The 24409-nt window shown below is 51.6% G+C and overlaps 1 protein-coding gene across 2 annotated transcripts in view; it reads left to right on the top strand.

The window, feature by feature from the left end:
- GTF2IRD1 (GTF2I repeat domain containing 1) overlaps positions 1-23476 on the top strand; it is a 50868-nt gene extending 27392 nt beyond the window's left edge. The window contains exons 9-28 of one of the 2 annotated variants that reach the window (XM_021415567.1): positions 430-613; positions 1488-1513; positions 3631-3751; positions 5750-5787; positions 5967-6047; positions 7296-7385; positions 7677-7736; positions 8111-8176; positions 9278-9461; positions 10165-10223; positions 10378-10443; positions 11127-11210; positions 12260-12443; positions 12936-12964; positions 17520-17567; positions 19901-19978; positions 20974-21166; positions 21490-21527; positions 22431-22567; positions 23223-23476. In XM_021415567.1, coding sequence (XP_021271242.1) covers positions 430-613; positions 1488-1513; positions 3631-3751; positions 5750-5787; positions 5967-6047; positions 7296-7385; positions 7677-7736; positions 8111-8176; positions 9278-9461; positions 10165-10223; positions 10378-10443; positions 11127-11210; positions 12260-12443; positions 12936-12964; positions 17520-17567; positions 19901-19978; positions 20974-21166; positions 21490-21527; positions 22431-22567; positions 23223-23297 — 1841 coding nt within the window. In that variant the 3' untranslated portion in view covers positions 23298-23476. The remainder of the gene's footprint in view (positions 1-429; positions 614-1487; positions 1514-3630; positions 3752-5749; positions 5788-5966; positions 6048-7295; positions 7386-7676; positions 7737-8110; positions 8177-9277; positions 9462-10164; positions 10224-10377; positions 10444-11126; positions 11211-12259; positions 12444-12935; positions 12965-17519; positions 17568-19900; positions 19979-20973; positions 21167-21489; positions 21528-22430; positions 22568-23222) is intronic. The other variant, XM_021415568.1, reaches the window with a different exon arrangement.

Genomic DNA, 24409 nt, shown 5'->3' with positions numbered 1-24409 from the left:
TCTAAATTAATGTGGCAGGAAAAAAGGAAAATCGTTGCTATTCCAAGTGCTTTTTTTTTCTACTTGCTTCTGAGCATCTTCGGTGCTGACCACGGCGAGGCGCTTTGGGGTTACGTCTCCATAGGTTTGGGTTTGGGGTGGCTCACGGATGGGCTGTGGCTTGTTACCTGTGCCGTCCTCAAATATAACTCGAGGGTTATACAGGAGCTCTATGCAGGCCATGAGCTGATAACTTACATATGAGCTGTGTGACTCGGGAGCTGCATAGCTCAGAGACCCACTGGGGGAAAATCAGTAGATAAGACAAAGGCAACACGCACTCTGCACACACACACTCTGCTTTTCGGACCACCTTGAGTTCACCTTCATTTTTATCGTTCCCCAAAAGAAAAAAAGTGTGTGTTTAAGTGAAAACCTCCCACCTTTCAGCTGAAGCCTTGGGCTTAGACCACATGGTCCCCGTCCCATACCGGAAGATCGCGTGCGACCCCGAGGCGGTGGAAATCATTGGCATCCCTGACAAAATACCCTTCAAAAGACCTTGCACCTACGGCGTCCCCAAACTCAAGCGGATACTGGAGGAGAGGCACAACATCCATTTTGTCATCAAAAGGTGCGTGGCCGTGCTCTGCAGGAGCTGCCACTGTCAGGAGGGGGCTGCTCTGAATCGAGTCCCTTGGGGTTGGCTCGGTGTGTTCAACACGAATGGGGCAGCTACAGCACGTTTGGCTCGTGGGTTGGCTCTCTCGGCACACATTTGGCTGGCTGGGTGCCCTGGGAGCTCCATGAGTACGCAGCCATCCCCATGACAGGGGGCTGCACATACCTCGAGGGGGACTGGGAGTTTAAGCTCTGTTGCCTCTATGCTCAGAGGGTTTGTTTTACACCCAAAACTCGTTTTACCCTTATTTATGGAAAAGAGTTGAAATGCCATTGTGGATGAGATAAGCGGGGAGGTTTTAGTCCCCAGCTCCCATCTCTCTTTCCCTTTTTATAAGTATGCCACGGGGCCATCCATAGCCCCTGTCATCCTGCTGTGAGGCATTGCTGTGAGAAGCACCCATAGTTACTCCACACACCTTGTTACTTGGAGGTGATCATTCGTGGACATCTGACATCCTATACTGTAGACATCACGAGGATGTGTCACATGCAGGCAGGGTGCTATGTCCTGGCTGCTGCTTTCCTGCTGGAGCACAAGCTTCTGCTTTGGTCCCATCATCTTTTGGGACCAGCCTCTAACAGCCTCATTTAATAAGTTAATTAAATGAAGAGAATGACTTATATGGCGCTTTAAAAGTGCTTTAGTGAAAAAGCATATGGTATAAGATTGCTTGGTTGCTCAACAGGCTAAAAGCCTTTTTTGTTTTTGAGGGAATGAATAAGTTGACTATTTGGATTTGGTTTAATCCTATTCATAAATGTAACCTAAAACTCAGTCATTAGAAGCATCTATTTCTAATCCTTTTTTTTCCCTTCCCTCCTAGGATGTTTGATGAGAGAATTTTCACAGGTACGTCCTTCATGCCTTTTGATTTATTGCCTGCGAATTGAAAGATTATCCAGAGAAGCAGGGTTTGAAATAATGTCATCTGTAAACAGCAAAGCGTAGGACACATCTTTACACTCAGTGAGAAGAAACCTGGTCCGTGCCAAGCCCAGACTGGCTTTACCTGGGCTCAGGACAAGCACTGTGCACTCCTCAAATTGTGTTCTGAAGGTTGAAGGGAAGAATACATGGGGCATGAGGCTGGGCTGGCTCCCTGCACCCAGCCGAGCTCCAGCTGCAGGAGGCACGTGGCATCTTCCCGTGCTTTCCTGAGTAAGAAGAGCCACCATTGGGTTCCTCCCTGGTAAATTATTCTCTTTCTTTTGACTGGAAAGTGGGAGCATCGCCCAGTGGCTGGCTGTTTTTTAAAAGAAAACCAGCAAAAATCGATTTGATCAGTGACAAAACCCTGGGAGAGGTTCTGCTTTCTTTTCCATGTGTTTATTCTTGCCTGTTGGAGGTAGAGAAGCCACATTCAGTGCTTCCCAACGAATAAAGCAAGACAGGAGCTGGGGAGGCTGCCACATCCCAGTGCCCTGATTTGGAAAGGGACTACAGGAACAGCACCAGGCGCTCCCGGGTTTATCACCCAGCCCTGCTCCTGGGCTTGGCTCACAAGTAAAGACGTGTTTGGGGTTTTCCTTTCTTCCCAGCTTCCCAGACAACACCTCTGACATCTCCACGGGCCAAGTTAACAACCCGAGTGTGCTCGCAGAGGGAAGCCCCAGCGTAGCCTGGAGGAGGTCCCACCTCCACGGTGCTGGATTCCCATTTGTGATTTTCTTGCTCTAGAAAATGATTTTGAAGCTGTCGCCCACCCCTAAGGTTTGGGGCTCTGATCTGCGTCTTGGACGCTTGGATTTTCCTTGCAAATCCATCACAGTTTGCCCGATGCCTTGGGGGAGGCGTTGCAGACACACGGGGGTGATGGAGCAGCTCTTCCCTGCCCACGCCTGCGAGCTGCAGGAGGAAAGCTCCGTGCTGGGAGCTCGGGTCACTTGGCACAGAGCTGCAAGTGGAAGCGAGGAGATGAGGAAGCAAATCGGGGCGGGTGGCAGCCCCCCCTTCCCTGCCTGCTCCCCGTGGGGCTACCAGGAGCAAAATGCATTCAACCTGTCTTTCTGTGATTCGTGTCAGCACATCTGACTGTGCAAAAAAAAAAAAAAAGCATCTGCTGAGTCAGGAGTTGCCATTTTTGCAAAGGCACTTTTTCAGTGTGGAGCCGTATTTTAACTTGCCGACTATAAAGCATCCCAAAGCTTCTCCATACAGTTTTGCTCACCCTTTAATTAAAATACCCACCACTGCTAGGAAACCTATTTTTGCTACTCCCCTGGGTAGCAGCTTAAGGCAAGCTTCGTTGCTGCAAGAATAAGATTCAGTCCATAGAAAGTACAAATTAAAAGGACTGTTGGTAGATAAATAGCATCTTTAAGGCTCTGTGTTGCTGCTGCTCCTGTTGCCAGAGCCCTGCCCTTCCATCCAGGCTGGGGCCTAAAGCCAGAAATCTTCATTTTCCCATGGGGCAGGTTGTGTTTTGGAAGGGTGGGGATGTTGTGGTGGCACTTCGAGTCCAGCCAGAGGCCTCTTACAGCTGTTTAAGAGGACACCTACAGGGTTTCTGAAGCCTGGCCGCATAATTCCATTCCCTCCTTCCCTCAGCACCAATTCTTCAGCTCTTCCTTCACCTTCCCTGCCTGGTTTCCATTACCTGCCCTGTCATCAGATCGCCCTTTTCATCTCAAGGTCATTGCTGAGGCTTCGTTTCAGCTCCTTTCAGGTTGCTGAGGAGCAGGGAAGGGGAAGAGGGGGTTTTTGGTGGTGACTCGATCCTTTTGTCCCCTCTTGTGTCCCTGCAGCACATCCTTTCTCCCTTTGTGAGCCCAATTAAATCTGCACCCTCTTCTTTGCAAGCGGGCAGCTCTTAAAAACCCATTCCTCACCCTGACCTTAACTGTGGGACAGGAGAGGAAGGGCACGGAGGCGGAGATGCAGCGTTGCTGCGCTTTTAGCTCTCTGGTTACTTATTCTGGTTTTGTTTTTAATCCCAAACCAAACCCACTCTGCACGCCCGCCACCAGGAAGTAAATTTACCAAAGACCCAACCAAGCTGGAGCCCTCCAGTCCCCCCGGGGAGATCTCCCCCGAGCCGCACCGCGGGGCCGCGCTGGACCTGGCGGGGACGTCGCAGGCCACCAGCAGGTAAGTGGCACTCGGGTGTCGGAAGAACAAAGCTTGGGATGGTTGATTTTGGATGAAAGGGGCGAAATCGGTGTCTGTGCTGTCTGCAGGAGTGATGTGAGCCGTCGCCTGCTCCCCACAGCTTGCTGCGTGGCTCTGGGGCTGGAAGCATTTAGCCTGGAGAGCTGTACAGTGTAGAATCGTAGGGTCACAGAGTGGTGTGAGGTGGAAGGGATCCCTAAAGGCCATCTGGTCCAAGCCCCTGCAATGAACAGGGACACCCACAGCTCCGTCAGTGCTCAGAGCCCCATCCAGCCTGACCTTGGGTGTCTGCAGGGGTGGAGCATCTCCCACCTCCCTGGGCAGCCCGTGCCAGTGCTTTGCCGCCCTTATCAAAACAAACTGTCCTTGGGGGTGGACAGGGGAAGCTGATGTTGCACATCTCCCCCAAGCACGCTGCAGGGCTGAAGTCTGGCCTGAGGCTTCTCATTTTTCTGTTCATTTGTTAACATTTGCAATTAGGACACTTTTAATTTTTGCCACAGGAGATCTCGCCGTGCAATTAAATTGGTGTGACCGAAAGCAAGCAGGCAGAGAGACAGAGGGGTGCTGAGCAAAGCAAGAGGTGGAAAGCTCTCTGCAGGAGCATCCACATCTCACCCTTGCTGATAATGCTCCAGCCCCGTCTCAGCTGCTGGGGCCAGGTTGCATGGGGCAGTCACACCGCTGCAGAAGACGTTATGGGAGAAAAGCAGGTTTTGTAGGGGCAGTTTGTGAGCAGGCAGGTTTGGGTGGTGCTTCCCACGGTGACGCTGGGCTGGGCTGGCCTTCTGCTGGCCTACATTTGGCACAAACAGGAGATCATCCTGAGGTCCCTTTGGAATCTGTCAAACCTGCCCTGGTTGTGTGTTTATATGTGTGTTGGTCCTGGTTTGTGTTGTGTGGGTGCAAGCTGAGAGAGGCCACATACCCTGTGTATGTCATGCTGCACGGTTAGCTCGTGGTTACAAAGGGAATTGTGCACTGCCGTGGTGGTGGTGGTGCAAAATGTGCTTTGCTCTCCAGCGGGTAGAAATTAACCCTCCCTGTGCCTGGATAACACGTACATGCAGGAAAGCTATATGTGTACTTGGCAGATAATCAAATCCTGCTTTGTCCTTCCTGCCAATGAGGGAAGCCCTGTTCCCAGTAGGAGCACAGCGTTTCCATACCTGTGGTCCACCCAGGTCAGAGTCCTGGTGTGGGGCAGCACCAGATGCTGCAGGGGAAAGGGTGATGCACTGCGCTCAGGGAAGGCATCCTCTGAAACTTCCCCGGTGGCAGTGTTGCCTTTCGCCTCATCTGGGAGAGTTTGAAACCCTTCCTGAAGCTCTGATGTGGCACACACCGTACTTACAGGCCTTGACATCCTTTTTGCCCAGTGCAGATCTGTCCTTGCAGCAAGTCTATTGCACTGCCTGAATTCGGATGCCATCGAGTGGGTTTTGGTGAGCGAGGAGCGCTTTTGAAAATCCCCCCTGAGCCAGCTCAGATGTGAATCTGCCTCAGAAGGGTTTTCCTTGCCCTCAAAGAACCAGCGCTGTGGCTCTCCAGTGCCGTTCCTCCTGTCCTTTATGCCGAGGCGGTTGTTCTTGTTTAAGGAAGACAGAGAGAATATCCATCCTGAGAATGAAAAGTAATCTAATTTGGATGCTGAACACCTTACATAAATTTCTGAGCGTGTGAAGTTAACTGTAGACACACGTTTGGGATAGTGCCCGGTATCCAGGAGAGAAAAGCTTTGGGCAGAATAAATATTTACCAAATCAATTGACTTTTTCCTTTCTCCCTATTTGCTTTTCCTCCGTGAGTAACCACATTGTAATGAGGCTTTATGCACTGCTCTCTGCTGCAGTGTGATGGAATCTGCAAGGTCTGAGGCTGTTCAAGCCCCTGGGATCGGTCCTACGCACGCGTGTGGGTTTAGAGCTTTCCCTTTGATTGCTCCATTAGCACCTCTCATCTGCCTTTCCCTTCCAGGTCAGAGAAATGCGGCGTTTCCGAAAGCTGCGAACCAGGTGAGGAATCATTCATTTTCTCTTGCCAAGCGGTGGTGCTGGGGGGGATTTGGTGCCCTCCTGGGAAATACGAGGCGCCCGGAGAGCTGGTGACCTCTGGCTCATGGGCCACCAAGAGCTGAGGACACGGTGTCTCTGGTTCACGTTGGAGATCGTCTTCCGTTGTCTTTCCCCCGTAGGTACCTCAGGAGAGCTGGGTGGGATCAGACAGATCAAAATCGAGCCGGATGAGCTGGACATCATTCAGATCACTGTTCCAGGTGGGCACCGGGCTCCCTGCTGCTTCTGTGCTGGGAGTGCTGGATCCGAGCGTCTCCAGGTTTCGTTTGGAGAACTGTGCCTAGAGCAGTTACCTGGGTAGCACACCGAATGGTAGGGCTGTCCTTAGGGTTTAATGAGTGGATAGATAGCACTTTGCATTTTCAGTGTGCTTTACAAACATGAATTAATCATCTCACCAGAATTAGGGCAGCAACATGACCCCCAACGAGCCCGCGTGCGAGTGGTGCTGGGGGCGGCAGCGATGCCCTGCCCAGCTTGTCCAACTGCATCCGCACTTACTTCATTGAACCCAAATTGCTGCAATCTCAATTGCACCCAAATTCAGCAGTCCCATTAATACGGGGATGTTCTGGGAGTCTCTCCAGGATTATCATGGAGTGGGTTTAACATATGGTTACCATAGGGGAAGGAAAGGAGTGAGGTATGGCGGTAGATCAAACATTTTAATTTTCATCTTGGCAGCTTGTCGTGGAGAAGAAAGTTAATGCATGGCAAGCTGGCAGCGTGTGGGAGGAGGAGGTGTTATCACTTCTCCAGCACTGGGTAGATCGCACTTGAAGTCCAGAGTCCACTTTTTATTACCTTATTTGAAGATATAGTTCAATCAAAGGGAGTACAGCTTAGGGCAATGAAGATGATTAGTAGAAAAGTGCTCAGGTGCAAGGAGAAATTGATGAAATTTGGATTATTTATCCTGCGAGAAGATGATTAAAAAGTGACCTGATTGAAGTATTTAAACTAGCTAAAGGTTCATTTAAAACTAAATTTGGATAGCTCTTCGAGGGTGTTGGACAGTCCAGTATGAGGGGATGCAGGCTTAAATTAAGAGGGCATACATACATACATAAGGGAAACTTCAGGAGGTGTCATTTCATGGGGGAAGGCAGCATTACTGGGATGCTCTTCCCAAGGTGGAGTAGTTAAGTCAAGCAGCATCAACTTTTTAAGCCAGAACTGAGTGTCCAAATGGAGCTAAGCCAATTAAATCATTTTGCGCTGTTCTTGCTCTTCGCCTTCTGTAGAGGTTAAGAAGAAACTTTTGCTCTTTCCCCTCAGTCTGAGAGGTGGGGTGCATTTCTGGGAGGCCGTGGCACGTGGGGCTCCCACCCAGGCTGAGGGTGCCCTTGGTTCAGCCCTTGCTGATGGGTCGCCTCCCTCTGAAACCTCTTTTGGGGGATGGTGCCCTTCTCCTTGAAACAAAAGTGCCCGTGGTGTGTTGTCCGCAGACCGATCGCCCAGTTCGGATGAGATGCATGACCCGGTGACCACACACATGGCCTCGGAGGAGTCGAGCTACATCCTAGAAGCAGTAGCAGGTAATGGAAATTACGTATCTAGGAGACCGGTCATCCAATGCAATGGGAGATAAGCCAAGGTGATGGAGGCAGGACCTTCTTGCAGTCTAGTTCGGAGCTCAGGCACGTGGTGCTTGTTGGGTGCTGCCATGGTGTGAACCAAGCTCCTGGGGGACAGCCTGGCACTGCCAGACCCAGTCTGCGCTTGGGCATGTGCCCAGAGCTCAGCTGGGTGCCTGTGGGAGACCCAGAGGGCTCCTACTGATACGTGGTCTGGTGTTGGCCACTGCTAACCCTTGTTTTTGTTGGCAGGGACGGAGAAGGGGCCTGGTGAGGAGTCACGGCACGAAGAGAAGCAGATGGAGGGATCAGGTGAGGTTCTGGTGAACCTGGAGCACCTCCAATAGCTGCGAGGCTTTGGGAGGTTTGATGGACACGCTTGTGTTTGGTGGGCTGCTTATGTTACCTGCAAAGAACTCAGCCTCCGAGCAGAAAGGCAGCTCTGTATTTTGGGGACAAGACGCTCAGCCAGTGAGCTCTGCTGGCTGATGTGGGACTCTCACTGGTGCCACTCCACTCATGAGTAGAGGAGGTCTCTCTCCTCCCATCTTGCATTGGTAGCATCTTTTGCCCAGATTCACTTCCCCTGTTTTTTGTCTCCTTGCTGCTGTGCAGTGGGGGACATTGGTGCTGCACTGGAGGCAGTTGATTTCTCATGCATCCCTTTTTTTTTTTTTTTTTTTTAGATGGTATAGGGGACGTTTTAAGTCATTTGAGGAAGCAAGTGGAAATTTTGTTCAACACGAGATACGGTGAGTTGGTCATTAACACGTTTGTAATGCCCAGTGCCAGCTTCGGCCACGAGGAGATCCTAATTGCTAAGAAATGTCACCTACTGTTTCCAAACCAATTGCTGAGTAAAGGTGCAATCTAATTTGTTCATTTACTGTCCGCCGGGCTTGTGAACACATTTCAAGTCTCCCTGGGCCTTGTTATTGCAGCTCTTCCCCTTGGCTTTCTCGGTGCCTTTTTGCTGGCACAGCCCAGGAACTGCCATGGTGACCTTCACCTTCCTCCCACAGAAGCTGGGGCTGGCGGGTCCACCCCGCCCTGGTTTGAAATACATCCATGGGGGTTTTCCATCCGACTGGGCTGTGTGGTGGCCGGGAGGGCTGGTGGGATGCAGAGATGTGGCATGCCCTGCGCTGGGAGCACGCATCCCATGCCCCCACCTTCTCCCTCCTTACAAAGAAAGACAGAGAGGTCTGCTGCGTAATAATAAACAAAAATCAGGTTATTAGCTGCTTTCAGCACCGAAGGATGGCTCCTAGCTTAATTAAGTTTAGCAGGGCGTTGGGAAGTACAGAGAAAACATATATCTTACCTCCTGCTACTTTTTATTGAGGTTACTTAACTTGGGAAAAACTCAGCAAGGTCACACGTGCATTTGGTGAGCTGGCAAAAGGTTTTTGCTGCTGCTGGGGACAGGAGAGAAAACTGAGCTCTGTGCCTCCAGCCCCAAAGTGCAGAGCTGTGAGAGCCAACCTGGGCTGTGTGTAAAGGGAGAAAAGGAGAAGGGCCACAGTGCTGTTGGGGAGGGGTAAGGGAGGGCTGCAGATCAAGCTGCCGGCAGAGTAATGGGCTTTGCACAGTGCCCTCCCAGTGAGGCACTGGGAATCTTGTCCCCCATCTCCATGTCTGCCTGAGGGATGTCTGTGAGGTCTGGGAATGGAGTCCCCAGTGCAAACACTTGGTGGCCACCTGGCTTCATCCCTCGACCCACATCACAGGGCATCCCTACTGGGCACAGGGTAACCAGAAACTCTCTGAAGACCTCTTCCACTTGTGCTGATGTACCATGTCTCTGCTGCACTGACCCAGCGTCGAACTAATAAGATCTGTTTCTCGTGCAGCGAAAGCCATAGGAATATCAGAGCCGGTCAAAGTTCCCTACTCCAAGTTCCTGATGTACCCCGAGGACCTGTTCGTGGTAGGTTTGCCAGAGGGCATCCTGCTGCGGCGCCCCAACTGCTTTGGGATTGCCAAGCTGAAGAAGATCCTCCAAGCAAGCAACAACATCCAGTTTGTCATTAAAAGGTGAGCAGGAGGAGCGGCCATCCCGTGGGAGGATGCTGCAGCTCGGAACTCTTGCTGGACAGCATCCATCACTTGGTCGCCTTCGATGAATTTGCTTAATTAGGAGCAGCCAAAGCCTTGAAACTTTGAGGTGTCAGATGTGGGGCAGGGAGAAGGCTTTCCTATGTGCAGTGGCTCCAGCCAAGGCCCAGATGTGCACATCTGTGCATGCCACTGGCTTCATGTGGATGCTGTCCTCGTGGTGGGGAGCAGGGGCTGCCCAGAAAGTGGGGGAGCATTGGGAAAGAGTCCAGCAGAGATGGGCAAGGAATATCCTTAGGTATTTCTAAAGGTTTCTTACCCGAACAGTGATGACTTCTGTGCATTGAAAGCAGTTAGGCAGGCTTTTCCTGTCCCCAAGAAATGTCGAGACCACGTCTCATACAAGTTTGGAGGCGCTGATTTAAGCTACTCAGCTGTCGCAAGCTTAATCTTATCCCGTGGAGTGTTACATTGGCTCACTAAAGAGGCTGTCAGCATGAAAATTATTTCCAAAGTTCCCCCGCTGTATTGCAGGAACTTTAAAATTGCATTAGCCAGATATGTTTAGTGGGTTTGCAGCTGTAGGAGCGTTATCCTCGGTGATAGATGGGGCAGTAAAACGTTGATGGCTTTGCTGGATGGGGACCTGCTCACACTGTGTCTGCTTCTCGCTGTTTTCCAGACCGGAGCTGCTGGCGGAGGGCATTAAGGAGATGGCTTTGGACAGCCCGGGAGTTAAAGGTAGGGCTTGAAACGTGTTAGTGATGGGGTAGGAGAGGAGGGAGAGCACGTCCCTCCAGCACGTCTTGTGCCACCTTGTTTTTGCCCCGTGCAAAAGCAGCCGTGGCGGTCCAGCCCATTGGTACCGCTGATCCTAATGGCTCTCTGTCCCCAGCTGTCAGCGAGAGGGACGGCGGTGACGCGCTGCTGGACGACGCCGTGAAGAGACAGGGCTTCCAAGGTGGGCTGTGAAGGAACAGCTCTGGAAACAGAGGGGCTGGGAGATTTCAGGGCTTGGTGGGTGGGGAGAGGAGGAGATAGGGGAGGGAGAGCCGAAGGGAAGAGGGAGGGCGGGTGCACAGCCATGGGCAGTCCTGCGGGCCCACGCAAGAGACTCTGAATGGTGCCCTAATTAAACAGCTTTGCTTATCTCACCATCTGACCTAGCGAGACACATAATGAAGTCTTCTAAGATTTGGACTTCGCCTGTTTTTCGGCTTTTATTTTCTTTTTTAAATGTAAACACCGCTCCCACCCGCAGCGCATCTCCCCAGGGGAAGGGGCAGCAGTGGGGATCCCATGGCTTGGGATGGGCGAGCTCTGCCCCGCTGCAGCAGCCCTCAGCCAGGGATGGAGGCCTGGAAAGGGCTTTGGCTTTCGAGCGTGTTTTATTTTAACACCGGTAATTATCACCACTGAATCTTTGATTTCATGCAGCTTTTATTCTTAGCAAACAGGCGGGGAAAAAAAAAAAACACATATTTCTGTTTAGATTATTTTTAAGGACTTTGAATGGCCTACTCCAGAGATTAGCTAATTGCAAGATAAGGACTTTCCTATAATTAGAAAATCGTATTACTTAAAAGTCACAGAGTGCCTTTTAATTTAACAGCAGAAGTCCATAATTGTTTCTTTATTTTACAGAAAATTATGATGCCAGGCTTTCCAGGATAGACATTGCTAACACACTGCGGGAACAAGTCCAGGACCTGTTCAATAAGAAATACGGTGAGAAATTGGGGGGGCAGCTGCTTTCATTCCCCTGACTTTTTGCCCTCACCCCTCCCTCTCTCCCAGCACCTCCTTGCCAGGTGCTTTCATTCAGCTTCCCCTCCCCATCCGGAGCTGCTGTTGTTGTGCTGGGTGCACTGGGGTTGGATATGAGGAAAAATTTCTTCTCAGGAAGAGCGGAGAGGCGTTGGCACAGGCTGCCCAGACTTCCCTGGAGGTGTTCAGGAACCGTGGAGATTTGGCACTGAGAGACATTGAGGGCAGCGGTTTGGTGCTGGTGGGTCCACAGCCAGTGCTGTGGTACTGCTCTTCCCATCTGCCAGGGGGATGTCAGGGACAACTGCTTGGGCTCTGCAGGGGATCTGCATGCTCTGCCTGCCCAAGCGTCTGTGTTATCAAGCAAGGCAGGGAAATGCTGTTATCTCGTTTTCTAGATGGGGTGAGGCTTGCCCAGGTTCCTAGGTGATTGCTCAACAAACCAGTACAATTATTGGAAGGAAATCATAGAATCATACAATGCCTTGGGTTGGAAGGGGCCTTAATCTAGTTCCAGCTCCATGCCGTGGGCTGGTTGCCACCCACCAGATCAGGGTGCCCAGGGCTCCATCCAGCCTGGCCTTAAATGCCTCCAGGAGTGGAGCACCCACAACTTTTCTGGGCAACCTGTGCCAGTGCCTCACTGCCCTTGGAGTAAAGAATTTTTATGTAGCATCTAACCTAAATTTCCCCTTTTATCTTAAAGCCATTCCCCCTCGATCCTGCAGCCAGATGTGAGAGATGGGGTGTGGATATGATATCCACAGTAATGTCCCCAGGCAAACAGCTGTGGCTTCTCCATCCCTCCCACCATACTGCATGGCCTCTCCTCTGCCCCTCCAGCTCTGCCTCAGGACCCATCACCCCCATGGTTAAGGCTGAACGTGCTGCTCCTTGACCCAGCTCGCCTGGCTCTGCAGCGGGGTTTTGGAGGACTGGGATGGAGCCAGAGCCACAGTCAAAATCACATCCCTGCCATCCCACGTGCTTACCTCTTGCTTGTCTTCCAGGTGAAGCCTTGGGGATTAAGTACCCCGTACAAGTGCCATACAAGCGGATCAAGAGCAATCCGGGCTCGGTGATCATCGAAGGACTGCCCCCTGGCATCCCCTTCCGCAAGCCTTGCACCTTTGGCTCGCAGAACCTGGAGAGGATATTGGCTGTAGCCGATAAAATCAAGTTCACGGTGACGAGGTACGGCCCTGAGGGCCTCCTGCCACCCCACAGGCAGTGGGGAAAGGGGAAGGGGCTAGCATGGGGTTGCCATGCCTCTACCTTAAATGCACCGCTCCAGTAAATACTGCACAGACCTCCAGCCCCCGAGACAGCAATTCATTTGGCAGTTTCATTGGCAATTCAATGGTTTGGAGTGGGCTATAAAGCGTGGCCTCCTTCGGCTCTTTCCTCCCATCCACTGCCCAAGGAGGAGGTGAGGAGCTGCTCGGGGTGGTGCCGGCAGAGCTGCAGCCCCCAGAACAGCTCAGTGGGTTGAAACAAGGTGCTGGGTGCATCTGCAGAGACATCCCAGCTGCTCCTCCCAGAGACTTGGGGTGGGAGAAGCTTGAAGAGCTTGGGGGAAAAGCAGGTCTTCGTGCACATCCATTACTTGCTGAGTGTTCTCCCAGGGGGTTGTGCTCCTGGTGGCGTTTCCTGTGAAATCTTCATGTTGCCTTCTTTGTTTTACAGGCCTTTCCAAGGACTCATCCCCAAACCCGGTAAGAGATGGTGCCTTTTTGCCTAAGCAGTGCTTTGCCTCGCTGTTTATTAGTGGTCAGGGAGTTGCAAGATGTGAATGGCACACTAATTTTATCAGCTGGAGGAAGGTTGCTGCTGACCTTGCTTGCCCGTGTTTCCTTTTTTGTTGTTGGTTTTTTTGTGTGTATGTGTTTTGTTTGATGCATTTGATAACGTTCCCCTGACCGAGACAGCTGGGCTCAGCTTCACCCACGTGCACGGCTGCTATTTCCTTGGAATGACAGCATTTTCAAAGAGCTGATCTAGGGCAGGAATCTGCTTTCTGCACTTAGCAAAGCACATGGTCTTAAAAATAAGTATCTGTTGCAATCAATTAGTCGGCAAGTTCAGCAGTAAGGGAGTGCTGCGTGCTCAGCCCTGGGTCTGCACCACTCCCATGTCCCACCACGGCCGCTCTGTGGCTCCCTGAAAAAGGGAGCTGCTGCTGGAAGTGCACTGAACAACCCGCCTTTGTTTCCAGTGTCTGTAATTACGACCCAAGGAAGAGCACAGATGGGTGCAAAAAGTGTTGTCGTCTTTTATTGATGGCTTTCCATTTTCTTGGCCGGCCTCCACGGGGATGGCTCAAATTAGGGAAGAAAAATCTGACAGAGAGGAAAACATTGATATGGCCTCATTGGAACTGCAGGAAGGTGTCAGACTCCAGGGATGGCTCTGACAGCAGCGGTCTGTCTGACGTGCAGTGCGCGGTCCCCACTCCCTGCCCAGCCAGCTCCATGGCTTTGAGTTGGGGTTCCCATCTTTTGGTGCTCAGCGCTAAGGTCACGCCTCACATCAACCAGATCTTCAATGAGCCAGAGTTTGGCTTTTCAGTGCAATCACGTGGATGGAGCACGGGAGCGAGCTGAGGACGCACCCGCTGCTCCAGCCTCATCTTGTCTTCCCGCTGCCCTGCCATAATCTGGATAATTACGTTAAGAGACACTGATCTGACACAAATCACGCCGTTAACAAAGGAGCGCGTCGGAAGGCAAATATTTCAGCCTGCCAGCTGGCTTGGAAACGCAGCATGATAGATAGAGGTGTGGAAAAACTTGATTTTATTTTCAGTGCCCAATATTTTTCTTCCTCCTTTCCCAGCTGAACGCGTGCTCCATGGGTTTGCCCACGCTAGCACAAAACCTGAGATGTTTTATCTGTCTGTTTTCTTACCTGAGGGGGCTCGGGAGGAGCTCACAACGTCCCTGCCCCCTAAAAGCCCCATTGACAGCAATTAACCTCTTTCCTGCTTCTCCATCACCTGGAGAGTGGCAACTCAGTTGTATATCCCCATGCGTTAAAATGGATTGCTTTTCATCTGCCTTAACAGAATTAATAGCCACAGATTATACAGAATTCAAATGGAAGAGAGGCTGCCGTGTTCCTTTCACCTCCATCTTTTGTAGTGGTGCCCTGCCACGTAGAATCGAGACCAGCAGAAGTGCATGCCTGGCACTAAAGCAAAATCAATGGCAATCTCTTTTATTTCACGGAGGAGCTTTAAAATGAAAGCAGTGGTTACTCCCAATCAGAATGGCATTGCAAAGGCATCAAAAAGCTGGAAAGCCCAGGAGATGACTTTCTAAACGATGAGGGAGGTTATGTTTTCGAGGACTGTCTTGCCAAAAGTTAGGTGAAGATAGATGTTGTAAGGGAGAAAGGAAGTAGAACATCTCTATATTTTTTTCCCCTTGGTCACTTGGGTGAGGCTGTGGTTGCCTTCCAGCTGCGTTACGATATTTCGTTTGCTTTAAAAAAAAAATGGTGCAGCTCCTGCATGGAAATACCCGCAGGGCTGCAGGGACCGCGTTCCTTGTTGCTCTGTGTGGGGATCCCGTTCTCTGAGTGCAGCAGATGAATGGGTGCAAGTCCAGCCCGAGTGCCCGCTGCTCTTTCCCTGCACGTTATCTGTTGTTTCTCTGCCGGGCTGCTCTCTCTGGGTCTCAGCTGCAGGGATCAGGAGCTTTGTGCTCAGAGCACGGGGTGTTCCTGAGAACGAGCCCTGTTTTGGGTGCTCCCCATTGTGAGCTGCCCTTTCCAGCAGCTCTGGGAGGCTCAGCCGTGGTCCCAGTGCTGCTGACCCAGGTGCCTGCTCTCCTTGTAGCGAGCGTGGCTGTGGGGCTGGGTGCTGCGGCTCTGCAGGGCGAAGCAGCCCCAACCCGGCTGGGCTCCTCCCGGGGCCGTGTCCCATGGGCACCACGTCGTGTTCTCTCTTCCAGTTTCCTTCCTCCCCACCACTGGTATCCATTTCACAAGCACTTTCTGAAGGCAGAGCGCTCTTTCGGCGTTAGAACAGAAGCGGCAGCGATGGGGTGAAGCTGCAGTGCTATCAGCATGGCACTTCTCCTGTCTTTTCTTCTTTCCCGAGGCGCACAGATACAAAACAGGCTTCACTGGGGGAAAAAAAAAAAAAAAAAATCGAGCATAAGTAATCTAGCAAAAAGAAAAAAAAAAAAACTCTTTCTGTATGTTAATTTTTATGTGCTTTGATTGAAAATGTACACCAGCTCCATCTGTCCTATTCCCCAAACTCCCTACCACCCTGATAGATTATTTCCCATACTCCAATTAATAAAGTAGGGCAGGCAGTGTTCTTTAATTAAAAAAGCCACACATCCAGGCATCCTTTTTCTTTTTTTTTTTTTTTTCTTTTTTTTTTTTTTTTTTTTTTTTTTTTTTTTTTTTTTTTTTTTTTTTTTTTTTTTTTTAATCACGAGAGCACCATCCTCCGCAGGACTCTGATGAGACGTGCCTCACGTTGGAAGCCCCTAAGGACAAAAAAAAGGAGAGCAGAGCCCTCGGTGCGCAGCGACTGGAGCAGAGCACGGCTCCGTTGCTGTGGTCCCAGGGCTGCCCCTGTGCTTAACCTCAGCCAGAGCCCCCGAGTGCTCAGCACCTTCCTTGTGCTCTGCCTTCCCTCCAGCCAGGGTGAATGATGGCTTGTTTACCTGTGCTCTGGTTAGCGATGCGCATCTGAGGGTGGAGCACCGAGCTGGTGTAAATGGCTTTAAATGGAAAGAGGGGACATTTGCATTAGGTGTGGGGCAGAAATTCTTTACTCGGAGGGCGGTGAGGCCCTGCCACTGCTGCCCAGAGCTGTGGGTGCCCCATCCCTGCAGGTGCCCCAGGCCGTGGATGGGCCCTGGGCAGCTTGGGGGGCGGCCAGCCCATGGCAGGGGGGGCTGTGAGGACCCTTCTAACCCAACCATTCTGTGGTTCTGTGGTCTTTGAGATCCCTCCCAACCCAACCATTCTGTGGTTCTCTGATAAATGACCCTGTAGCTTCCAAGCCTGTATCTAAGCACCTCTGTGATTCGGATCGCCTTGAACTTTGCCTTTTATTTCCTCTTTCTCCCTTCCATGTACTCACACGGCATCCTTGCGTTGAGAAGGCGGCACTGTCACCCAGCTAATCCCGGCCTTGCGCTTGCTTTGCTCTTGCTTTGCTTCCCACAACCTCGTATCCTCCTTCAGAGACCCCACACCTCTGTTTCTGGGGGTCGTGCCGTGTTACGGCTGCACTCTGGCATGTTCCGTGCTCTGTGCCCAAGGGCAGCGGCGTGACCCCGGGGGCTGGCTGAGCACATGCAGGTTAACAGGGCAAGGAGGTAAATTATCTTTCTTAATCAGCAGGATTTAATAACAGCACCTTGAAACCTCCACCTGCTGGCAATGTTTGGGTTTGTTTTACTGATTTATTACCGAATAAATGTATTTTAATAACTGCGGTGGCTGACTTTGCCTCCCGTCCGTGCTCAGCCCCATCCCAGCACCCCGATCCCTGTCCCACGTGGGTTTTCCCTTCCCATGCCGGCGTGCCCCGCTTGCATCTCTTCCTCCTCGCGCTCTGGATTGACCGAAAAACGTTGGCCAGAATTTTGCAACCTCCTCTTTCCCCAGCCCGCCTGAAACGTTCGTGTCTGTGCCTATTTCGAGAAGCTTCGTGTTGCTCTTATCTCTGCTCAGCCCACCGGGACGCGCTCCCCTGCTTGCCCAACCCTTCCCCTGGGCTTTCCCATGTGTGGGGCCGTCAGCACGTTCTGGCCCGGCCCCCCCACCGGGGCTCTTCCCCAGGAAATCCATTTCTTTTTGATGTCGCTTGTTGTGTCAAAGTCAGCAGCGAGGCTCAGCCTCTCCTTAGGGAGCCCTTTTCTCCGTTTCCCCCCCGTTGCTGCAGAGCTAACCCAATTCCCCTCTGCTTTCCATCTGCTGCAACCTCCGATTTTCCCTCCCGCTCCGGTGTTGTTTGCCCACTCCCCCGAACGCGTGCATCTCTCGGGCTCCCACGCTGTAACCCCATGGGATGCTTGGATACTTGGGCACATCATAAATCAGTGCAGAGCACAGCCCAGTCAGCCCGTGGCGCTCAGCATCCACCATCTTTGTGCCACGAGGCCTTGGGACCAGAGGAATTTTATAGGGACAGCACCGCCCTGGGTTTTACTTTTTGTTTGTGAACAAGAAACCAAGCTGTAGCACTCATTGCTCTCTTTTTCTTTCTCTCTTTTTGTTTTCTTCTTTTAACTTGCGCTGTAGCCCCTAGACGGATAACGTCATTGGAAAAAGCGTACGCTGCTTTGAATGGTACGTAGCTCAGTTGATGCATCGTAGATGGTAGCAGACAAGAAATGCACTTGTGTTTTAATGTGCGAATGAAAACGTGTAAAACCCCCAAAATTTCAGGTATTTTTTCCTCTCTGCTCCGTTTCCCCGTGATACCGAGAACCGAGTGATGCAATACGTGTTAACGGTGTTCTGTTGTGATTAATCCTCTCTGCACGCCTGGCCACGTGTCTGGGTGCTTAGTGCCTGCTCCCACAAGTCCCACTTGGAAAGCACGCATAGGTGGAGCTGCTTCTGATCGTATTCAAGCCCACGTCACTGTGGAACAGCCTGAAGTAATGTTAGCGTGTTAATCCAGGGGTACAGTGAGAAGAACCTGTGCGGGCCCCAGCCCTGGAGGTGCCCCAGGCCATGGGTGGGCCCTGGGCAGGCTGAGCCGGTGGGGGGCACCCAGCCCACGGCACAGGGCTTGGAACTGGGTGGGCTGTAAGGCCCCTTCCAACCCAAACTGTTGTACGATTCTGTGCTTTCAGCTTGGATGTTAGGAAACGGGCTGCGCAGGAAACGCGGAGATGTGGCACTGAGGGACGTGGTCAGTGGCACGGTGAGGATGGGTCAGCGGTTGGACTTGGTGATCTTAGTGGTCTTTTCCGACCTGAATGGCTCTGTGGCTCTACGAAACGCCTCGGTGGCACCGATTATTTTCCGGAGCTGAATGTCTGAATGTCAGGGCAGGCCGAGATCCCTCCTGCCCGGGGGTGATGGGGATGCAGGGCCCTGGGAGCGGCACCGCGGCACAGAGCCTCCTCTCTGGCTTCTCTGTTACGCATGCTCAGTTCCAGCTTTGTCATGGCACTCACATATCCCTGGATGGGAATCGAGGAGCGCTGCCCGTGGCACAAGGCACCGCAAGGCAGAACAAACCCTGGGATTCTCTTTGTGCCCGTGTGTTCTCTGGGGGCAGTAGCGGAAAGGAAAGAGCTTCTGCGTTTGTCAGTCTCGGAGGAAAATGAACCAAGCGAGAACACGTCGCTTTGATGCTTCTTTGTCTGCTACCATCTATACATCCATACGGGTGTCTGTATACATCCCAGAAACTGAGCATAAATGACAAGGAAGTCACAGAGGGAGCCCGCAGGGTTTGCCCCCCGGCCAGCCCCTTGCAGCAGCGGCCTCATCTCTGGAAATCAGAGGACCTTGGGGATCCTTGTTTTGTTTTCTTCTATTATTTTATCTATTTTTGCTCCGTTCCTTTCAAGCTCCTTTTGTTGCCATTTCTGGATTTGAAGCACGACTTGGCCCGGATGTTCCCTTGTAGAAATTCTCCCCTTTTTTCCTAGTTGTGGGAAAACACATTGGGAATACGGAACTGCTGTTTTCAGGCTCAGCAGCTCAAGAAGAGTCTTTCCTGAGGGTGCAGAGCTTTAAGGATGGAGCTCCTGCCCCGCACCCAGCCCTGCCGCAGCACAGCAGAGCTTTGTGCCGCAAGGGCCACATCTCCACTCAGGGAGGCAGGGACCCACACGAGTGTGTCCATAAAGCAAACTTTCAGGCTGTGTGATTGCTCAAAATCAAATTAAATCACCCCGGAGTGTGGGCAGAAGATGCTCGGGTCCTTGCTAGCCGTGCCGCAGCTTGCAGTGCCCACCTTGGCCCTGGGCACAGGTACCCGTCTTGAGCACAGCAAGCTCAGTTCTTGATGGGGATGCTTCTGTGGTTCCCATACTGAAGGAGCTCTGTATCCCAGGGCTGGGTGGGCAAGGTATGGAAGAACTTCATGTGGTCACTCCGTGGTGTCTGTGGGGTGGAAAAGCACCGAAGGGGGCAGGAACCAAACGCATTTGTTTCATCCCGGAGCCCCCTGAGGCTGCCACGTAGCTGTGAGAATTCTCCTGGCGCAGGCATGGCGTTTAAAACAGGAGAACGGAGAAGAAACCGGTTGGCATGATGAGGGTAATTAAAAAAGCTAGTAAAGCCAAGCTGATTATATGGCATATTATAAAACAATACTGTACTTAGGAGCCCGGCTATAAAAGCGCTATCGTATTCCTTGATGTCACTTGGGGGAGCGTTTGTGGCACTCGGGGCCTGAGCCTCCATCGCTTGGCGTATTTTGCAGTCATTTCCAGCACCGCAAAGTGGATGTAAAAGCCTCTCAACCATGGAAGCGTGCAGCAGATGCAGATCTGGCCGCGTTTTATAGCTCCTTTGCGCAGCCCTAGGAGGTGCAGGCAGAGAACAGCGGTGCTCGGACAGGGGAGCGCCTCGAGCTCAGCGCGCTGGCAGCGGGCTGGGTTTTCCGTGGGTCAGAAAGAAACGGGAGATTTAATTTGCTGCCCCTTTTTGCTTTGCAGATGAGGATGACGCCAACAGGCTCGGGGAGAAGGTGATTCTCCGAGAGCAAGTGAAAGAGCTGTTCAATGAAAAATACGGTGAGCCTCCCGCCTGCACGCTGAGCAGGGAGAGTTTGTTTTTGCTGACAGCAGCCGTAGTTAAAATTAATTAGGCTGAAGGGCTCTATTTATAGGCTGAGCACATGGCAGCCTGCCGCAGCACGGGGTTCTTCCCGCTGCAGCCCGGCCCCGGGGACGTTCCCGCAGGTGGGACCGTGACCTTCCTGGTGGCGTGGGGACAGAGTTGTTCCAGTGCCCTCTGCGGGCTCCCTGTGCTGCCCAACGGGTGTTTGGGAAAAGGAATAGGAATGTAATAGGAATATCAGCTGGAACTGGGGGGGAAATAGGAGCTGGCAAGAGGATGCACAGCCCTGAGCGATGTCATCAGCTCAGCCCATGGGCTGTCCCTTTGCTGCTCCTTGCCATCACTTGGTGGTTATTTCCTAGGTCCTGGTGGCTGCTCAGCCCCACAGTGGCAGTTTGGTAGCACCCGTGGGCAGCCAGTACCCCAAAGTAACCGAAAGAGAAGGGAAAACAGCCAGCTGATGGCAAAGAGGGGGTGAGAGAGGCTTTTAGGATCACAGCCAGCACAGGAAGGAGAGATGCCTGCTGTTCTGTACAGTGCAGGAATGAAAAGGGTACCCAGAGAAATGGACAGCAGGTTTAAGCTGCACAGAAGGAAGTACTTCTAGCGCTGCATGTGATTAAGTGGTCATATTTCACTGCCATAGGGTGCTAAAGAGGCGAAGGAATTAAAAAAATGGGTGATTCCTGAAGCCATTCTGTGATTGTGTGATCTCTTGGGGCTGTTGAACGCAGCATGCTGGATGTGATCACCACCCTAGTGACGCCCAAAACTGCTGACAGGTGGAGAAATACAGGCTAGCAACTGCTAGGCAGACCTGGAGTGGCTCGATGAGATGTGGCTGCAGCACAATGCAGTTGTGGCTTCTTCTGTGGCTCTCACTCCTCAGGCTGGTGTTGTCCCAAGCCCTGCAGGGTGAAGCCTCACGTCCTCTGCTCTGCCCTTACAGGAGAAGCTCTGGGCTTGAACCGACCCATCATGGTGCCCTACAAACTCATCAGGGACAGCCCCGACGCGGTGGAGGTCACCGGCCTGCCGGACGACATCCCGTTCCGAAACCCTAACACCTACGACATCCACCGGCTGGAGAAGATCCTGAAGGCACGGGACAGCATCCGGATGGTGATTATCAACCAGCTCCAGTAAGTTCTCCCAGCTCTGCGACCGCTAATTAAGTATTGTCCCCGTTTCTCCAGCCATGAGTTGGGTATGTCCCCGTGGGGCCACCAGCGTGGGACCATGCTGCCACGTACCCATGGAGAGCCTGTGCCACAGGGGGTGCTCAGCCATTCATCCCCTCTCTCTTACACAGTTGGGAAGGGGCATGGCGTTGGCACCAGGTGACACCATGGGTCAGATCAGGGGATAGCCCAGAGACCCAGTGAGTTGTTTGGGATTTCTTCCCTCCAAAGAAGGGGGGGGGGAAGTGTCCGCAGGCTCTGACCCCGTGTTGTCTCTTACACAGGCCCTTTTCTGAAATCTGCACTGAGGCCAAACCAACAGGTAAGGGCTGGAATGGATCTGTGACTTTCCTTGCAGTGTGGCAGAGAAAATACACGGGCAAAATGGATAGGGGCCATGGGGAGGCATTAGTCCCTCCTGCATCCCTAGCCAAGGCCAGGGGAAGGATCCGACCTGGAAAATGGCAAGTCAGGCTAGCACCTGCTCAGAAGCAAGCTGTCGACTTCGGTGATCATATTGCCATGAGCTGGCGAGAGACCTGTGCTCTTAGACTCAAATTTTCAGCGTGTTCTGGAGGATTTGTCTGTCCCTTTCCCATCAGCAATTTTTTCACCAGGGGCAACTTATTCAGGGGTTAAAGCCCTTAATTTCATCTGTCGTTTATCTGTTGAGCTTCTAAGGAAACAAGGTTTCTGCGATCGCTCTGAATGCGTTTTTCTCTGTCCCATCCTCCCCAGTAACTTTCATTTAATCAAATGCGCCGGAATTAGCAGCTCTAGAAATAATTAGGATCCTTTTTGTTTTATGAAAATAGGTGGCTAGGGAGAGGAGAGAGATCCGGCAAACCTGCAGTTTGAGCGGATGTAGAATGAGACAGATTAGAAACTAGATATATGCATATATATATATATACATATGGGTATATCATATCGGATATCACATGTATGTGGGTATATCATGTATGTGTATATATATATACACATATATATATAATCCTAGAATCATTAAGGTTGGAAAAGAGCACTAAGATCACCAAGTCCACCCGTTGACCCATCCCCACCATGCCCACTGCCCGCGTCCCTCAGTGCCACATCTCCATGGCTCTTGAACACCTCCAGGCTTGGTGACCCCCCCCACCTCGCCGGGCACCGCTTCCCTGGGCTGTTCTCACCTTGGCCGTGCTTGTGGGTGCAGCCGCCTCATTTCTCCCCTCTCTCCCTGCAGAAAAAGACAGCAGTGTTCCCAAGCGGAAGAGGAAGAGGATCTCCGAAGGGAACTCGGTATCTTCCTCTTCCTCATCTTCCTCTTCCTCCTCTTCCAATATGGAGTCTACGTCGTCAACAAATCAGATCTCGCTTGTGGTAAAGCCTTCCATATTTTAATTGGTTTACTGCCTGCCTACCTTTCAGCTTCAGGATGCTGCTCTCTGCTCTCCTCTAACCATCCTCGCTCTGCCTGACAAGCACTATAAAGCTCAGTGGCATGGCCAGGCTTGGCGAAGTAGGGGATGCAGCTTTGGGGCTGCCCTTCCCTGCCAGGTTTGCCAGCCATGTCAGCAGAGCAATGCTCCGTGGGGCTCCATCCTGCCCAAATGGAGGTGGTGGTGGCCCCATGGCCCCATAGTGCCTCCTGGCAGGACCCAGCATTCCCCTTCAGTCCCTATTCCAGGAGCAATGCTGAGCTCCAGCACACGTTTAAACTACAAAAGTAGGAAATGAAAGCAGTGGAGCTGCATTCAGCCTGTTCTCCCTCAGGACTTGGCTTCAGTTGTGGATGGTACCAAATGCTTCTTGGGAAAAAAAAAAAAAAAATGCAAGAGAAATATAGTCTTAAAAGGCTTTTTTTTTTTGGTCAGGTTTGCTGGTGGAGTTTTGCTTTTGGGTTGGTTCTTTTATCTTATTTGGAAAGTGGGAGCAACTGCTCGTGTCTGAACATGTCAGAGATTTGATGTATGCATGTTTTGGTGCTGTGTCCTAACGGAGACTTTTGCCTTCTTTTTCTCTCCCTCTCTTTCAGCAATGGCCCATGAACATGTACATGTTAGACTATGGTGGTCTAAATGTCCAGATCCCAGGACCTATTAACTATTAGACCTCAATACCGAATAAGAACCTCAAATGAAAGAATAAATAAATAAATGTAATTTATGTAAAAAGTGTATATTCCAATATGTATCAATGCCTTTTAGTTTTTCCAATGATTTTTACACTATATTCCTGCCATCAAGGCCTTTTTAAATAAAAATAAAAAGTGTTGCCTTGCTCTTAAAAGTACTTATTTTATTATGTACATTATTGACCAGTAGCATCTGTAGGAAGGAGAAAGTGCAGGAGGACACCTCTGTCAGACCTCCTTGTGCTTTGGCTGCTGATTGAAATCTCCGTGACCTCGCTGTTGGAAACCAAGAGGCTTGGCTCGTTTTGGTGCTTCATTTGCTGCTGATGTCTTCAGATTGGAAGCAGAGATGTAAAAACTCACTGAGAGCTGCAGGAGGAACGGCGTGCTGCCTTCTGAAACGGTGAAGCTGTGGGGCTTCGGGCAGCCTGGTCCAGTGGGAGTGTCCCTGCCCGTGGAGCTGGACTGGGTCCCTTCCAACCCAAACCATTCTGTGATTCTCTGATCTGTGATTTCCTGCAGAGCTTTGGTGCCTTATGGGCGGAGGAAATCTCATGTGGTCTGTGCAGATTGAGCTCTGGTGCTCGACCCATTCCGTGGTGCTGGACCAAAAGCTGCAAGTGTTACAGAGAGATGGGGAGAGCCTCCTCTGTGCGCCACGAGAACCAAATGAAGCAACCCCATAAACCGAGGGTTGCTATGTGGAGTTTCCCCAATTTTACCTTCATTCTGCAGCAGATTTTGGCAGCAGAAGCTGATGCTGCCAGTTGCTGTTATCACCATTGCAGGTATTTAATGTGGGTTTTTGGGTGCTGAGAGCTGTGCTCAAGTGACACAATGGGAGCAAGTGAACTGCGATGTAAAGGCCGACGAGCAGGCAGGTCTCTGTGCCCCCATTCTTGCTTTCAGCTGCCACCTCCAGGCAGAGGTGTCATTGGTCACAGGCATCAAAGTCACTCATGATAGCTTTTCCGAGTGTAACACGCTGCTCTATTGGCTTTGTGGGTCTTCTCAGGGGATCTGTGAATCCCTGTCTCCGTGCTGGCAGAGGGTTCTGAGCACAGGTGGAGCTGTTTCAAAGCGGTTGC

This window comes from Numida meleagris, chromosome 18 (assembly GCF_002078875.1).
Source record: "Numida meleagris isolate 19003 breed g44 Domestic line chromosome 18, NumMel1.0, whole genome shotgun sequence".
Classification (NCBI taxonomy): Eukaryota; Metazoa; Chordata; class Aves; order Galliformes; family Numididae; genus Numida; species Numida meleagris.
The sequence above is the reverse complement of the archived record's forward strand: the minus strand, read 5'-3'. Positions and strand labels throughout refer to the sequence as shown.